Source organism: Lichenostomus cassidix, chromosome 2 (assembly GCF_008360975.1).
Source record: "Lichenostomus cassidix isolate B80296 chromosome 2, HeHo_3.0, whole genome shotgun sequence".
NCBI classification, from domain to species: Eukaryota; Metazoa; Chordata; class Aves; order Passeriformes; family Meliphagidae; genus Lichenostomus; species Lichenostomus cassidix.
In genome coordinates this window covers 78,428,339-78,446,775 of record NC_139482.1, presented here as the reverse complement: position 1 = coordinate 78,446,775, position 18,437 = coordinate 78,428,339, and the positions used below count along the sequence as shown (strand labels likewise).

General features: G+C 43.4%; 1 protein-coding gene across 1 annotated transcript in view; it reads left to right on the top strand.

Moving 5' to 3' along the window:
* Positions 1-543: 543 nt before the first annotated feature.
* TRIO (trio Rho guanine nucleotide exchange factor) overlaps positions 544-18,437 on the top strand; it is a 245,667-nt gene continuing 227,773 nt past the window's right edge. Inside the window, exon 1 of the mRNA XM_085052129.1 lies at positions 544-1,257. Within this exon, the coding sequence (XP_084908255.1) occupies positions 1,143-1,257 (115 nt within the window). The 5' untranslated portion in view covers positions 544-1,142. The remainder of the gene's footprint in view (positions 1,258-18,437) is intronic.

The following is an 18,437-nucleotide window of genomic DNA, read 5'->3' as shown; positions in this document are numbered from 1 at the left end:
CCTTTTTAAGCAATTTGCGTACCCCTTTTCCCCAGTGCCTTCTAGAGGTAAGCAGGCTCCTTCCGACCGGGGTCGGGGGTCTGTTCCCGAGCACGGCCCGTCGGTGCCGGCAGCCCCTGGCGCCCGGCGGGAGGGAGCACGGGGCACGCGCCGCTTCCCACGCTCCCGCCGCCCCCGGGCCGGACGGACTGCATTTTCTTTCTTTTTTTTTTTTCCTGGACCTCCGGTCCGACCTCCGCACACCGGCGAGCTGGCAGTAGGGCGAAAGCCAGTCGGAAGCACCACCTATAAAAGCTCCCAACGGAACAAAAATAACCCCCGACCTCGAACAACAAACCCACAGCTCCCAGCGGGCAGCCGCGCCTCCGGGAGCCGCCGGGAAGCCCCTGTACGCTGCGGGCTCGGCGGGAGCGCTGACGTCCTGCGCCGACCAGCCCCGCCCCATCCCGACCGGTGCCGGACGGAGCCGGAGACTGCCGAGCTCCCCCCACTCCCGGCTCCACCGCCCTTGTTCCTCGGGCGGGGACTCGCTTCCTTTCCCGACTCCCCCTTCCCACTCTCCACCTCCTCCCAGGCAAGATGGAGGACGGCGGTTGCTGCGGCCACTGGCACCGCGGCGGCTAGGGCAGCTGCTGCTCATCCGGATCGCTCTTAGCTCCCTCTTAAAAAAAAAAAAAAAAAGGGAAAAAGGGGAAAAAAAAAAAAGATAGGAAAAAAAAGGCTGGAAACGTTCCTTCTTTCTCCGCCCACCGGCTGCTGGCTGCGCGGACCGCTGGCCCTTCCCATGCCGTCGTCGTCGTCGTCGCCCTCCTCCTCCTTCTCCTCCTCCTCCTCCCGCGATTGTCTGCGCTCCGGCTGCCGCCCGCCCGCCCGCCCGGACTCCCTGCATGCACACGCCGCCTCCTAGGTGGCTGCGGGGGGTGGGCGCTCCCGGAGCTGCCATTCCGCACATACCTTCATGTCCCTGCGCTCGCTGCGGCCGCCCGCCGCCGCCTCGCATCGCTCGCCCGCTCCGGCTGCCGCCCTGACGGCCGCTCCCGCCCGGAGGTGAAGCCGGGATCCGCGGAGGGGGCGGTGGGGTCGGCGGCGGGTCTCGCCCGGTGCAGCCGCCGCCGCCGGCACACGCAGCAGCAGCAGCAGCCATGAGCAGCGCCGCTACCGCCACCTCCGCCGCCACCACGGCCGGCAGCGGCGCGGGGGAAGGGGCCGAGGAGGCGGCCAAGGACTCGGCGGACATCGCGGCGTTCTTCCGATCCGGTAAGTGCGGTCCCGTCCCGGGGGAGCGAGGAGGAAGGGCCGGCGGCGAGACCGCGGCTGGAGGTAGCGGCGAAAGGTGGCTCTGGGGAAGCGACGTCTTCCCCCCGCAGCCGGGAGAGGAGGCGAGGGCAGCCGGCTTTGTCAGGTGGCCTCGGGGAAGGCTCGCCCGTCTCTCGCCGGCGGGGCCGCCTCGGCACTGCCCGTGCGCTTCTCGGGGAGGCGGCGGGGAAGAGAGCCGAGCCCCCCCGTCCCGTGCCGGGGACAGCCGGGCTTATTCTCAGGCACAGCAACTCGCGGGCGGGACGCCACCCTCGCCGGCAGAACCGAGGCGTGAAAACGGGGGCGGCGGCGGCGCGGCCCGGCCGGGAGGGTGCGGGGCTGCTGCCGCCCCGGGGCGGTGTCGCCGGTGACAGGTGCGATCCTGCCTCCGATGCCGGCCCGGTAGCGGGCGCGTTACCGGGGCCGGGCGGAACCACCCGGCGCCAGGCGGAGCCCGGTCCCCCAAAATGTCCCGCCGGGGATTGCGGGGCGGGAGGCGGGTGGAGGAGCCTCCGATCCGGGCAGCCCGGGCTGTCGGAGAGGCGGGCAGGGTGAGCGGGGCCGCAGGGCTGCGGGGAGCCGGTTGCGCCGGCCGGGCCCCCGAGCGAGGCGAGCGAGCAGGCAAGGATGACACCGCTATAAAAGGCAGCGCTCCGCCGGTGCTGTGCTGATGGGTGGCGGCCCAGGGCAGGGGTGGGAGAAGCGACGTGGAAAGTGGATGTTCTAAGGCGAAGCGAAAGAGGCAGACAAAAAGCAAAGCCCGTGTAAAGGGGGTGTCGCTGCCTCGGCTGAGGCGGGGCAGCAGCGGCTCTCGGGCGCTGCCGGGCTGGGAAGCCGGGCTCGGCGTGGAGGATCGGGAGGGGAAGGGGGGGAGCCTGTTGACAGGCTGCCGGGATAAAAAAAATGGAGGCTGCCTTCTCCCTCGGTGTTTACTCTCGGCACGCAACCGGGCGGGGAGGGCGGCTGCGCCCGCCGCCGAGACATTGTCCCCCGGGGAATAGCGGCGGGGACGCAGGGGGAGGCAGGACTGCCCGGGCCGCACGGACCGCCGCGGGGACGGAGCCGTGCCGGCAGCCTGGGCGGCGGCGGCAACGGAGCCTCCCCCCGGTGCCGGCTGCCCTCCCCCGAGCGGCGGCGGCTCCTCCCCTCCGTGCGCTCCGCCGGCGGCTCCGAGCCCCCCGGGGCACCCCCCGGCCATCGCTCCGGGCGGGGCGGCCGGGCTGGGCTGGGCACTTGCTCCCTTTGGATGCCTAAAAAGGAGCGGCGAGCAAGGAAAATGCAGACTCACTGCTGGAAAGACGAGGCCGATTTCGTGTGTAAAAAATAATGATGGCAGTAGTAATAATAGTAGTAAAAGCTGCGCTCATTGGGTTTTTAAGGAAAGTCCGCGAGGGAAGTGGGAAACGCCGTAATCAGTGCTACTTGCGGTCGGTGGTGCTGCTCAGTGTGTTTGGTTTCATGAGGCTGAAGGAGGAGGTGTGATTTGCAGCAGGGATCCCTGAAGCAGGGCTGGGAGCTGTGTTTGTGTGGACAGAGGGTCCAAACGGGGCTGTGTCCCCTCTGGAGGGCTTGATGCTTCCGAGGTAACCTGCCTCACATGACAGCAGTGAGTGTGAAGCTCCTTATCAAGATGCTGGCCTTGGTGGGTTTTATTGTGGAACAAGAACTGAGATTTATCGCTCTCGGGAAGAAATCCCAATGAAAGCAAAATGACAGATTAGCGCAGTAAGCTTACACACAGTAGTCTGCCTAGCGTAGTTACAAATGGGTACTTGTGTAGTAATCTTGCAGTTTTGGAAGACCCTGCCAGCTGTATTAATAATCAACTTCACGTTTATGTGTGGGTTGAGGGATGCTACAGCTGGTAAGCTCATAAGTGGTGCAGTGATGACTTCTGATGCTGATAACTTCTGATAACAGGGAAGTTGCACTGAGCTTAGTCTTGCAGCAGCTGAAAATCTTAAAGCAGTAGAAGGACATGCTTATCAAAAAACTCATAGAGCATATTTAACAACTGGCATTGTCATTTCCACATTTACATGTGGAGGTTATCTGGTTCAGCCTGGGCTCTGATATACACTAGAAAATGTTCTGGCATCTCTTGTGGGTGTTTGGCATTGAGAAGAGCTCTTCGAATTCCGCCTCTGTACATGATCCACTCTTTTATAAGAAGAGGCTCTATTAAGAGCTCTCTGGTGCTTCCCTTTGTTTGAACAACAGGCACATTTTTTTTTCAGTGAAACACAATGGATGCAGAGATCAATGAACAAGGAAAAACTTTGGTGCACTTAGGAGCAGACAAAATATTTTTCTCTTTACAGAATTTACAATGACAAATGCTTCCTTTTTCCTGCCACTTGCAGAGAATATTAGCAAAGCTGTAGCTGTTACTTAAAAGAGAAAATTAGTAAAAATGTTGCAGTGTTTTCCAGGAGAAAAAAAAAAGCCCCAACAACAAAAAGCTTGCCTAAACAATCAGTTCTGATCTTGGGTTGGTTAAATTGGTCAGTTGAGCTGCCAAGTGGGGTTATTGGCTTTCCTCCTGTCCTTTTGTAAGATTAGGCCTGAAGTAGAGTTAAAGTAGCCTGAAGAATGGAGTTTCATTATTTGGAAGATGTTTTGTTAGGATATTGAACAACAGCTAGGTTCACATCACTTGCAGTGTGCATGTTTCCAGTTTTTGCTTTGGTTATATAAACTCTTGAGTTGTTGGGGAAATAAAGTTGCAGTTGAAATGTGAGGAAAGCAGCTGAACTGGGAGTGAGGTGGTCATAGTAGGAACACATAAAGACTGTGTGTCTTGAATGTAAATGAGGAATTCCTTTATTGGAAGTGGAAGAAATTGAGGCACTTTACATATTTGGTATCTTAATCTCATTATTTGAAGTTAAAAAGAAAAGAGTACCTTGTTGGGTCTGTCACCGTCATGGCAAGATTAACAGTAAAAGAAGCAGAGTTGAGTGCCAGGCAAAGTGATTACATTTTGAAGGAGAAAACACAGTGGTTGTAGGAAATGCCTTTCTGTCCTATATGCAAGTTGGAGATTAGAAATGAGTGTGTAAACTGACAGAAGGATATGTTTTGAGCTATAAATGTATAGACAAACATCGCTTTTTTTCTTACTAAACAGTGCACTGGTGTGCCTTGAAAGGACTGGTAAAATATCTTGGACTTACGAAAAAAAGACTGCTACCATATGAAAACCTGGTGGTGTAGAGTGGTGTTAACACATGTGTTAAGTATACAAGGTCTATTTTTTATGCAAAGTTTTTAAGATAACACTTTTCAAAATGTATGCTAAGTTTCAACCTAAAATTCTATACATTTGAAAGGTCTGAAAAGAGCTGACATGAGCAAAGTTCAATTTGAGCTAGTGCCATCAAGTCATGGTTTACAGGGCAGTAACCATACAGAGGTTTTGTTTGGTTGTTGTTGGTTTAATCTTCATCTTTGTAGCTTTAGTTCCTCGATACTTTGGGAAGGAGACTCAACTGATATCTTTAGGATACAAGAATGAGGGCTGTCTGTTAAGTTTAAATCATGCTATTATAACAGGGTTTTCCAAACCAACTATATTTGCTAGTGAAGTTAGTGAATTTTGCTTTTAGGTTTAAAGATCAAAACATTTTCATCTAAGTAAAAGACATACTGATCAAACTTTTAGTAATTAAATTTATCCTTCTGGAATGATAGAGAAATCTGTGAATACAAAAGGTTGCAGAGAAAAAGGCTTGTAAGCACTTCTCCTAGCTAGACAGTATAGGAAGTGCCTTTATGAATTACTCTAAGTCTTAATGGAAAAAAAACAACCCAGGTTATCAACTGGTAACTCTCCACAGTTGTGAGATGAAAGTGGATGTAGTAATTGCCTGTAAGACACATTTTATATGAGTGGCCTCTACAAACTGTGCAGTAACTTCATTCTTATATGGAAAAACAATACAGTTTTCAAAGCCTTTGAGGAGATTAGTGTTGTCACCACCTGTTTATGTGAACACTTGCCACATTCCTGGAAGCAGCACAGTTTACATACCGAGCAGTGGGAAGGGACCACTTGGAGGAACAAAAAATGTTTGAAAAACAAAGGAAAAGCAAGGGGCCCCAAAAGTCTCTTCATTAAGGTGAATAACTGCCCAGGCTTTGCCAGGTCAAATTTGAATATAGCTGTTAATCGCACCTCTGCCCTTCATACGGGAAAACAAAAAAGTGGAGGATTTTCCATCTAAAACCTAATCCACACAGGTGGCAGTAGTCCTTTCGCAGGAGAAGAAGTAAGTCTGAGATGAATGTGGGTCTGGAGGAGATGGGTGTTCCAAGTACAGTTCAGTGTGCCACCTCTCTCAAGGTGAAGTCAGAGAACAGGCCAGTTGCCAGAATAGCTTTAAATAGCACCTGGTTATAATATACACTCAGTGTATCCTGCTTGTGCATGTGTTTTTTAATGTAAGCTTAATGATGGGAAAATTTAAAACTTTGGTTTGAGATATGTATGTTTAGGTACCAAAATGAACATGGGAATATTTTAGGACAACAGAATGCTGAGATTTGTTGTGGTTGTAGGCATTTGAAGACTTCTTCAAGTACTAGTAACTTGAGACTTGAATCAATCTGGATTCAACTAAGTTTGCCTGTAGCAGCCTAGGCTGATAGTTGCTTGAATAGTTGAGACCTTAGAAGAAGTATTAATGAGTGTCACCAAAAAATGATTGATTTTCTTCTTTTTCTCTTAAATAATGATCTCGTCGTTTGCTTAGTTTTCATGAACATCACTTAACAAATAATACTGTAAAGATAAAAGCCAGCATTTAAAAATGTGTTATTTCAATTCTACAAGGAAGATTTATGTTTTATTTCTTCCTGTTTATATGGCTTTATATACTGTTGCCCTGCTTGCTTTACATTAGTGTCCAGTGTGATAGTGGCTGGGGTAGTTGACTGCATCCAGTAGACAGCATTAAAAATGCTGTCACAGTAGAGAAAGTCTTCTAGGAAGAGGGAAAGGAGAGAAGGTTGGGAAAGATTACATGGAAAAGAAAAGGCAAGAGTATTATTAAAAGGCAGCAAGTTTTTTAAAGAATACTACTACTAAAAACACACTAGCATTTAGATGATGGGTGACAGAGTTTTCAAGGTAGGCATCAAATGTGAAAAACAAGCCAAATTTCCAGCTTAAAACTGTGAAACAGAGCACACAATCTATAAATTTAAGGTAGGTAAATCTTCTTAGGGAGGCCCTAGCTCCTGCTGATGTGTAGTAGCTAACTTACAGAGCAGGTAGTCAGAGCTGTGGTTGTTGCTTACTTGGCGTGACAGTTGGAGTAGCTACAGCGTAGTGATGAGTGTTTAACAGAAGTTATCTAATAGTGAAGCCAAAAGCAAGGTTTTGCCAGGCAGCACTGCTGGTAGCCCACATGTGACAGCTCCATGCTGTCCTCTGCAAGCACTGGTTCTTGGCCCTGTGGCTGTCAGGAGCTGAGGTGTGTTTTAAGAAGTGGTGAGCATGCAGAGGATGTAAAGTATGAAACAAAATGTCCATTTTTTTCATGTGACTTAGAGTGATGACAGAATTTGTATTAAAACATAAACACAACAAAAATTTACAGTGTTGCATCAGCTTTTCAAGAATCTGTTACTTTGTGCTTTGAGTTGCTTTAGGGAATGAGAAGGTTGCTGCAGTATTGCTGTCATTAGTGCTGGTTGACCCAGGCTGAAGAAGAAGTGGGCCCTTTGTGAAGGTTTGATCCAATATCAGAAGTATCCATTTTAATAAGCTGGTTGAAGCAGGGTGGTGTGGGTGTGTGTATGTGTGTAAATGATGTTTTGAAAAACACCATAAAAAATGTCACAACTTGATAGTTTCTGATGAGTGTATGCAGAGCAAAAATAACTGCAGAAACAATGAAGTTACTCTGGGAAATAGCATTGTTGAATTGACGTTCCCTGGAACAATGAAGATGAGAATAGAGAGCTTCAGTGTGAAATGCAGCAGCTGTTGTGCAGTTTGGCTTAGTGTGAAACAGCCAAGCTTCTCTGGGGATAGCCAAGGATAGATAGTTAGAGGTTAGGGTGTGTTTGAAACAGTCAGAGGCAGAAGTCATGAGTATTTCTAAGCGGGGACAGAGAATTACTTGTAACATCTGTGATAGCTGACAGTTGATAAACTAAATGCATGTTTGGAGTGGAAGGTAAATGGGAGCTAGAGAAAAACCAGGTCCATTCTTGGAAGGAGTACATTTTAGCTGGCATAAGTGCTGATGTGCTCAGAAAGGAACTGACAGAAGTAGGTAGAGACTTGGGGCAACCGAGGCTTTCACCAATTGCAGAGCTCAGTGACTGTGTAGACAAGATGGTTAGTAAATGTTTCTTATAGAAGTGGTTTGTCTCCAGTTAAATGTGTCCCACAGCAACCTAAGAGAAACAGGTATGAATTTTAACCTGAAATATCACGTGCCTTCCAAAAGCTTTTACATGTAAAATCTTTATCTAGGTAAATAAAATCTGAAGAAAGATTTGAAAGACTTTCCTTACCCCAATATATAGAGAAAATATTAATGTTTCTCTACTTCTTTTCAATTGAAAATATAAAATGAAATAATTATAGTGTCAACAAATGTTTAGATGCAGACTGCTAGGTTAGTTTAATAGGATGAAACTGCATAGGGATTTTTGGTCTGCATCTTGAAGCAGGAGGTGGGAGTCACTGAAATAGCTGTTCATGGTCAGTAAAAGTGTTATAACAGTAAAGACATTAAAATTTTGGAAATGCAGTGATGGTTCAAGGATATTTGTCTGAAAGTGGACGATAATTCTAAAGAAAACAAGAGAAACAATTTTTTCATGTTTGATGCTGGTGAGAACCTAGTTTAATCTAAAAAAAAAGCTACAAGGTAAAAAAACCCCAGAAAGGTCATAGGCTATTTTAATTTAATGACTAAGATGGTTACATCTATTTGTTGTTCTCATAAAGAAATTTGCTTTATTTGGAGAAGAATCTTTGTTTAACTTAACATTTTTCTTGGTGCGGTAAAATCAAAAAGTAGACTACTGGTGAAGTAATACTGATGATCTGCAAAGCTGAGTCATATTCCTTCAGGAAGGATACTGCTGTTTTGAGAAAACAGATCACTTACCCAGTAGTGAGGAGGAGGAATTGAAATGACAGGGAACAATTCAAGTGCTTTTAGCAGTAGACACTACAGTACATTAAAGCATCTGATTTTCAGCCTCTAGAGTAGGTTGTTGTATGGATACACAAAGAGGAGGGTCATAAATGAGTTGTGTCCACAAAGTTTCACAAAGCAGTCTGAGTGACAAGACTGTGCTTTAAAGATATAAAGCCCTTTCCAGTGGTTTATCTGCCAAATAGCTGCTCTAAGTCATCTCAAATAGCCTAACTGTGCATTTGTTTAAAAAACAGGTTTGTTTTTCAAGGCTGTTGAGTGGAGTCTTCTGAAATAATTTAGTCAAATTTGTTTAATCTCCCGTGTTACTGCCTTGCGTAAGTGGCAGTAGCACTGTTTGATACAAACCACTGCAAATACGTAACAGGTTTTCCTACTGAGCAGTACTGAACTGTGCCTCTTGCTGCATTTCTGAAAGTAATCTGGACCTTACTGAAGAGCTGAAATAAGCATTACTCTTTTATAATTATGGTGGGAGGAAAAGACAATCTTTACAGGGAGATGAGAATTCTAATTTTTTTTGTCTCTCAGGGCCTAAGATGTTGAGGAAGCAAGATGTGAAGTATAGGGAGAAAAGTGTAGGCTTCCAGCATTCAAAATATGTCAGTGATCTGCTTTATGTTTTATAGTATAGGTGTAGTGTAGTGTGCTTGCATAATTCCTATAAATCTGTGCAAGAGTCAGCATGATGTTATTGGCATGTGTAACAGTCCGAACACGAGTCTGAGATTCAGGAAGGTTTGTTTTACTAGTGTGCATGAGGATATATGTGTGCATGTATATACACTGTCAAACTAAATATTCCGTGTGGCTTCAAAAACTTGAGTTTGCATGACGAATCTCTTTGTTAAAAAGTTGGAGAAAGTATTCTGGGCGGCAGGCGCTGAACAGGGCTATTGTGAGTAATCCCAATGCGTTCTAGTCATCTGTGAAACTACCCAGAGCTTAATTACTCATGTTTTCTTGTAGTCTTAGTGCATGTATGAGCAGTAATAGTTATTCCTGAGGTGTCTGCAGACTGTGTAAACAACCAGTAGTGATTTTTGTGGTTAGATTTGTATGTGACTGCTTAGCAATTACAGGCTGAGGATCCGGGGTTACAGTAAGTGAGATTTCCTAAGTGCTAAAACTGAACAGGAAAATATACTACAGAAAGATAGTGCTCACAGGGACATGGTTAATACCTACTTGTTTTTGTCTAGTCTGTACCTCACTTATTGCATAAAGGAGTGATTCAAAATTCAAAACTTTTAGGCTTTATATTGAATTTCTGCATTTTTGTGGGTAATTTTGTGGAAACTTTCAGCCTTATGACATACTTTATCAAGGCATTTGGTCAAAACCTTCACTAAGGTTTGTGATGGTCACATAGCTGGTTAATAACTCTGAGGCCATCAAACAATGAAAAATGGTATTGGTGAAATTTAATGAGAGCAGAAGTGCTTCAAGTCCTGGAACTGCTTGTTTTTGGATCCCAAACAGATGTTAAATGTTGGGAAGAAATCAGGTAACATTTCTTAAAATGTGTGTTAGGTAATAAAGGGAGGATACATCAGGAACATCCCAAGAAGTGAATTAGAATAAATGGAGTGTTTAAATACCAAATATTACTTGGCAAACTTCCTATGCTCCACAGTGGATTTTACTGTACCCATTGTGCAGTCTTGGCTGTACACTGTTGGATATAATTTTCTACCAGCCTTAAGGTAGTAAGTTCTTCAGTTTCCAAGTGTTTATCATGCCAGTAACTTCTGGGCATGTTGGGTTATGCAGCACTGAGTGCAAAGATGATACCATTTTCTGAGACTATAAAAATACTCCACCCTCTTCTAAAAACTTTAGGCCAAAGTTGATATGTCTTTGCCCTTTGTAATTCTCCTATTCCTTGAATTCCAGATATATGCTGCTGAAACATAGGAAAAAAAGCACAGAAAGCTGTCAGCAAGTTAAAATATAAATTGGCAGGATTGTCCTGTTCTGTGTAAAAGCTGGTAGCACACAGTACATTGAACATCAGACTTAAGAAGATGCCAAACCCCATCTTCAGAGGCCTCTTTCTATCTTTTACTATAAAGTTATAAAATAGGATATGATTTCTCTGGTAAAGAAGCTGAACAGCCATTATTGTTGTTCATTTTTAAAAATAATTCTTTGCTCTCAAAGCTTTTATCCCTGTCTTTATTTATTTGCTTTATTAATGTTAGTCAGTGACTTCATTTTGGTTGATGCTGCGCATTGGGTTGGCCCTGAAAGAATGGAAGTGGAGCAGCTACAGCAGTCGCTTATGCTCTTACTTTACACTTCTAAAAATCACACTTTCTGTGCCTTAAGTACTTGTTTTCTGCACTTAAAGATAGTTATTAGGCTTCAATTTGCCATAGCTTGTAAAGTTCAGAGAAGAAATCAGTGCTGTGCATTGCTTAACTGACAGGGTATCACATGAGCCAGGCTTCTGTAAGGACAACAAAGGCAAGCCTAACTAAAATTTATTAGGACAGTGGCACCTTTTCAGATGGAAAGGTGAGATCAGCCATAATGGCTTATCTAGTAACTTGTTGGTTGGCTGTCATGGCTCAGGAATGGTGTTGTCCTCGCTCCACTTGCTCAGTCCCCATCCATCTCCGCTATGGTGGGATAGAGAGGAGAACTGGAGGCATAAAAGGTGAAGTTCATGGGTTAAGATGAGAACAGTTTACTGGGAAAAGTAATGAGATAAGAAAACAGACAGTAACAGCAACAATATGAATGACAGAATGTACAAGAAGAGAAATTTTATTGCGCCCCCCCTGTGGAAGCCCCTGACACTCCCTGACCGCTCTCTGTGCCACGCTATCCTGACATGAAGTAAGCCCTCCCCCTTGCTCCCAGAAAATGACATAAGGTGGTATAGAATGACCTCCAGGTCCTAGCCATGTCCCCTCTAGGCCAGAACCAGGATGTTGGCTTGTTAATGCCTTATATTAAAGAAATAAATAAATAAAAATAAGATACCAGCTTCTCCACATATAGCAGAAGGCCGTCTTTGGAAGGAAAACAAGGAATCGTACTTGGCTGAATTTCTTGCTGTGGGGGCTGAGCAGAAAGTTACAAAACTGCACTTCATTTCTGTCCCCATTTTGGGAAAATTCTACTGTTTATCTGTTGAATTATCAAGGCAGCAGACCCAAGTCAAGCCTGCTTACAGAAGGTGATAAAATATGGTCTAGTTGTGATCCTTGTAGAGTTTAGCCATGACATGCTTTAACCTGTCAGTGCAGAAAGAGCAATATCTTTTCTAGTCCAGTGTGAGGATTGGAGTCAAATTTGCCTATGCTTAACTCAGAGCAAGGGTGTAATTCAGCCAACAATAACCACTCAGCGTGTGTGTGTGTGTTAACTTTTTTTTTTAAGCTTGGAATCAGATGCATCCTACCCTAGCCAAAGGGAAACATTTGAGAAGCTCTGACGCATTTACACAGATGAAGGAAGGAAATGTCCAAAAGAGTCAAAAGCTAAAAATAGATCAGTTTACTGAGTTGAACTCTGGGTGGGAATTGACGAACTAAATATAAAGCTAAATTTGAACCTTTGTGACTTACATAACTGAGTGGTGTAACCCTGTTCGGTTACTGCTGCTTTTTCTTGCATTCAACTTTATAGTAGACAGCTTCAGATGAAAACTTGTGCCAAGCCTTGTGAGGTTGCTTTGCAATGCTTTAAATAGCACTGGGAAGTCTGATTATCTCTTGATGATTATTGTTATAGCATAGTTTAATTCCCTGGAAAAGTGGATTCTGGGTTGTGTTGGGGTGTTTTTGTTTGTTTTGGACAACTTCTCAGTGGAAATGGTATCTCCTGACTACTGAACAGAAGTTTTAAACCAGTACCTATTAGAACCAGTACCTGTGAGGCTGAGAAAAGGAATGTAGTTTTTTTCCCCAACTTCTTCAGAAAGCAGTAAATTTGCTGCTGTCATATCTGTATGTAAAAAGCAATGATAACCTTAACATTTAAGAATGGCTGTTTGGCTGTCAGAAAAGGTTTGCTTTCTGCTTTGCAACAAATCAGAGTTTGGAAGCTATCAGTTTTCCTTTGAGGTAAAGAAAAATAAGCTTGTTGGAGTATGTAAAGTTTGTGTAATGGAAAAGAATATTGGAAGAACTGTTAATATGTGAGAGTGTTGTAGATTACTGTCCTTAGGTTACTGTGGTAGTGCCATGAAGATAAAATTTTTTTCTTCATGGAGTAACACTACACATGTTTTGGACAACTGGTGGCAACCAACGCAATACTGCTAACTAAAAACTGATCTTTTCGAGTCTCATGAAGCAGGGCCAGTGCAACTGAATCCCTTTGGTTTAGCATTTGCTGACTGCTAGTGAAGAGTGGTTCTTTCGTAATTCTATACTGAGTTATAAAGTTTTGCATTGGAAAGGTGAAATGCATATGTTAATGCATTGACTTTGTCAGAAAAACAAATTTTACCATTTATAAATATAGTAAATGTAATAGGATATTATGTGTAAAAATGATGGCATTGAGTAGATTAACTTCAGGCAGTAACTCTCTCCCCTGTCATCCCCCAAGAACTGAGGTTTAGTTTTCTTACTCAATACCTTCCCTTTTTTTACTGTATCATTTGCTGTAGAATGTTTGCTTGGCAGATGTATAAATAGTTGTGCTCTTATTTGCTTTGTGTTTTTGTTTGGTTTTCCAGCAGAGCCTGAGAATGTTTTTGCAAGGTTGTTTTTAAAAAAATTGGAGTCTTTGATTACTAAAAATAGTATTTGTTCCAAGCAGCAGTTTATCTGTTAAAGCAATGAACAGTTTGTAGCAAAATGACCTGACTACCTACTGTCATGGGTATATACCAACATGGCAATTTAAACTTTGTATTTGTGGAAGATCTTGTGATGTAGCAAAGTGTGAGAACTACTGTTTTTAAAATCCTGTTTTTTTAGAATATGCTTTTGGAATGGATTTGTCCCTGTTGGTGTCTCCACGGAGTAAACCCACTGTTAGAAAGTTATAGCTGTAAAACCCTTTTGCAAGAGTGCTTGGTTAACTGGGTGGCCACACAGCCTGTGATGTTTGTGCTTGTAGGCAAGTTCATGAGCAGGATGTGACTGGCAGTTCATGTCCACTGAGGCAACATGAGTGGGTTCAAAGAGCAAGAAGATGCTGCCCTGCATAATGCTGTATATGACCTCTAGGCAGCGAAAAGGAAGTGGCAGAGCCCTGTGTTTGAGTGTGGGAAGGGGAGAATGGGTAGAGCTTGATACTCAGGTGGAATACTTCATTGCAGTCTGTAAATTGTCTGGGCTGCCTGAGCTCGATTCCCTCTGTGCATATGCTGAAGCTTTGTTACGCATTGATACAGCAGCAAATGAGAGGAAGGTTTTTTTGTTGTCTTGAGCAGCCAAAATAGTATCTTTGGCTTTAATTTATTTCTTTGTGGAGTGTTTTCCCTACTTGGTGTAGGAATCTCACTCCCACTTGCCTCCTTTGCTAATACTTTGGGCTCTGGCTCCTGTTCTAACTTCAGAGGTGGGGTACAAAATTGTCTGGTTTGGGATCTCCTAGTTTAACACGACTTGCTTAACCACAGGAGTGTAAGAAGAGGGATAGGCATCTTTTTCCAGAGTGGCTTTTTACTGTCTCAATTGTTGTCCATGATCCCTGCTTTTGTTCCTTTTCTTCAATAAATAAGACAGAGGTCCAGCAGACAATAAGCTCAATCACGAGGCATCAGTGTTCATCTCTACAGGAGGTCCATTATGTGCACATAGATTAGTAGGGAGTCCTGTGGAAAAGCACTGCATAGTTTGAGAGTTACAGCATGTGTGCTGCACTGACAAATAAGGGTTGCACAGGCAGCCTTAATGCTGCATTACCTAGTTTTTGAGGCCTCTTTGTGGCTGTTTCAATCACACCTTGTCCTATCTCAATTAAGTAATTGTTTAGCGTTTATGTAAAGTTTTCATTAAATGCTTTAGTGGATGACAGTAGGTGGCATTGGTTTTACCAATTATCGGTATTTATTGGTTACTATGTTACGTCAGGGGTATTTTGGGAGTAGAAATGCATTAATTCACTGTGTAATATTAAATAAGGCAGATGTATAAGCTGCTTTGTTACATAGATATATTGAGGACAAATTACCTACTTTACTGCGGGACTTCTTTTTTAACTTTTCTTTTTTTTGACAGACAACCCAAGTACACTCTACTGTTCAATTTCCTAGGGATTGATTTTTGTTACTTGAGCAGCACGTTAGTTCTGCCATGGTAATAAAAACTAAGTGAAGCAAGGTGTAAAAATTATCAAATACCAAGGAGGAAAAAGGAACCAAATGATATATTTTCCTTTCAAAAGCAATAAATTATTAAGATTGAAAAGACAAAATTCATTCTCAGATGAGGAAAGGTTTCCATAGCATATTAGGCTAGGATTTACATGCAAAACACCCATGAAAGAATATATGACGTTGAAGGACTGAATTGGAAGTTCATAGTCATAAGTGGCCTAAGTTATTAACACTCTTTATTTTGCTAGTTATGTGGATTAAAATTGCTGCTTTAATAAGAAGCTTTCTGAACTGAACTGTCATGTAATGTCTGAGAAAGGACCCAAGAGGAGATAAAGGGGTGCCTCTTTGCAAGATAGGAAAGAGTTATAATGTTGCTGTGCACAAGCTGCATTCCTCCTGCTTTGTGGAATAGAAGTTGACTGAATATATGAAATAACTGTTTCCATGTTAAGCTAAATATCGTAATGGAATTAAATGTATTCCTTACTGAAAGGTAACTGGGAAGATAGTTATCTATCAGAAACAAAATAACCCTGTATCTCCCTAGTTGGATGTCAAAGGTGACAATCATCTGAAATTGTTTGAGTTATATTTGAAACATCAATACTGTTTTCCAAGTCTTGTGTTAGGGGTCGGTTCTCTTAGCTTTTGAACAGCACACGCTGTAAGGGCAGTATTACCAGGCAGGTTAAAACCAGGAATTAATTAAGTATATTTAAGTGGTGCATTTCTCACCCAGCCATCCGTTTATTTTGCAGAAAAATTGAGACTAAAGCCAGGATGCAAGTCAATATCTGTGTTTATGTTGCACTACTGATGTTGGGGGGACAGGGAGGGAGAAGTGAGTAAAACAGTTGCTTGTTCTGGAGACCAATCAAGCAGTCTCTAACCAGTAAGGCAGGACATCTGTGTGAATTGTTGAGCGTGTGGTAGTTGAAGTACAGTTCTGGAGAATAGATTCTGCTGGCCTTGTCTTGGTTCTAGCCAATTATATTCAAGTTTGGCACTGATATGAGATGTAATCTTTGAGAAGGCAGCAATAGCAGGCTAGGGGCAGGCAGGAGTATATCTGAGACAATGAAGGATGAAAGAGAAAACCAAGGCAGAAGATAACTGACAGAATTCAGGGTGAGGGTCAGTTTGTTTAGAGAAATACTGGAAATCACCACACTACCTACCTACTGCAAAAGCTGCTGTTTCTTTTGTGGTTAAGGTCTTATCATAATACTGAAACAGAGCTAACAGTTCTGTTAATGTACACAGGCAGATTAATAAATGCAAGGGAGCCTGAATTTTCACAGGCCATTTGACAGAAAGTGTACCATTTCCCTGAAGCAACCACAATTTCAAGGCCAAAAAGAGGCCTTTCTTGTTTTCAAGAACAGCACAAGAAGGACGAGCCTAGGCAGAAGAATGGGAGGGAGATAATGGATATCTGATGCAGAAGACTTGGGGTTGGAACTGCAGTGAGGTCATGAACTGACCCTTGAAAGGAACATAGAGGTGGGTTATCTTTTTATGTACCACACTGCTCAGATGTTTGCTTTACAGGGATGATGTGCTCAAATCAGCGAGACAAGCTGTTAATAGTCCCTGCCCTAGATAGGTCTAATGTCTTTTTAGTCCCTGAAGAGAAGAGCAAGAAAGTGGAAAGGAACTTGGATAGAATTCCTTAATTTTGTAATGCAGAGTACAACCTTGATGACGTAACTCAAGAAAATGTCACTGTTACCTGTTTTGACCTTAAAATTACCTTTTTTCTTACCACTCTTCCTCAAATTCCTGCAACTCCTGGTAGAAATGTGTTATTTGGGTTTCTGTGGAAAGAGCAGCTTAGTTGTGTGAGAAGGTCCCTGACAGTCTTAGCTCCACAAGGAGCCCAGCACATAAACACATTTGTGGTTAGTCCCCTCGCTGTGGCCTCTGATCTGCCAGGTCTGCTGCAGAGGATATGTGTGCAAGGCTGTACTGATCTCAAGAGATTTGTTGAACTTTATCTCTAGGTAATCATCTTGTTGTGTTCAGATGAGATTACTAATCACATCTTTTAATTAAAGAAATGTCACAGCTATAGGAAAATAAAGCTATTTGGAACTGGTGGTTATTTTGCTGATGGTTTTCTCTGCTTAAGGAGGCTCAATCAAAACTTTCTGCATTGGCAAACGTATGCTCTCGGATGAAAACAAATTGTGACTAATTTCAGGCTGACTTCTTCCCGGGGGCTTTTTCTTCATGGTGGTCAAAAGTTGTTCTTGGAGAAGTAGTTAGAGACGTGAAGCATAAATTGCTTTATATTGAACCTTTAAAGAGGCAGCCAAATCACCTAAATTTTGATTGTTTCCCTCTAGTAAAGTATGTTGAAGGAAAAGCTGACATTATTAATGTAAAGATAGGTTTTGAAAAAGGGCAGTTCATATAGCTGCAAAACTGAAGCAGACTTAAAAAAGAGCTAACTTGAGTTTACTCCCTGGGTTAACAGTAATTCAAAGTTAACATATTCTGAAATGTTGCTTTGACAGCAATCTTGAATTTAATTCTACAGTATGCAATTAGAATTGTCATTCGCTGTGATATTTAAAATGCTGCCTTGAGTTTAGCACAGAAAGTGAGTATGGTAGAGTGTTTTTTCAAATGACATCTACTTCAGTAGTTGCTATGTGTGCAGTTTATCTGGTGTTAACAGCATTCAAATGTCTAAAATTAGGAATATATATTGCCGTAAGAAACAATCTAGCCACAACCCATAGGCTTCACTCACTGCCTTTAAGCATGGTGTTACTACTGGGTGCCTTGCTTTTGTGGTTGGTTTGGTTAGAGTTCTGAGTCCATTGGAAGTATTTTGGTCCATGTCTCAAAGGTAAAATAAAAATTGGTACTGTGACATTTCAAGCTGGTGGAGGAAATTGTCAGTTAGCCAAATGCATGAAACTGGTAACTGTCCCGTAGCTTGAAAATGGTTCTGAATTAATGGGATAAGTTTATAAAGATAGCTGTGTAGTAATGAGGTAATTTTGTATTTCACTTTAAAATTTGCCTTGCCAAAGGGAGGCTTTATGATGGCATCTGATAAAGGTAGGAGTGGAAAAAATGGCTAGTGGAATGGATAGACAAGTAAAAAGAATCTTGTGTTTATGTGCGGTAGAAAAAAATAGATTTAAAAATGCTGTAATAGAACAGCCATGCTGTCTGGGCTCAAGGAACAGAAAGATCTGAAGAATGGGGTTAGTAATTTGTTGCAGATACTCACAGTTCTAAACAGGATCAAAGAAGTCCTTGAGAGTAGGCTCTTAGGCCTAAAAAGAAAATGGGCAAATAAATACTGTTGCCCCCTTGGTGCTTCCATTGGTTTTCCCTGTCAACATGTTCTGGTCTGACTTCTATGTTGTATTTGTTTCTAAGGCTAGAAATGGTTAATTAAGTTGTACAGAGGCCTGCTGTCTGATAATACTGCACTTTTTTTGTCTCTTTGGATATCCATAGTTATTTTCCTATTCCTTGACTTGTTAGAACTGGTGTGAACGTTTTTTCCTGAAGCAGAGGCTGTATGATGGACTTTACTGTGCTTATAAAAGGGAACTTGTGGTCTGAGTGGCTCCTGTGTGTTGAAGAGAGTTGAATGTAGGCTACACAACTTGAATTCCTGAGAAAGAGGTCGTACGTGTGTTCTTTAA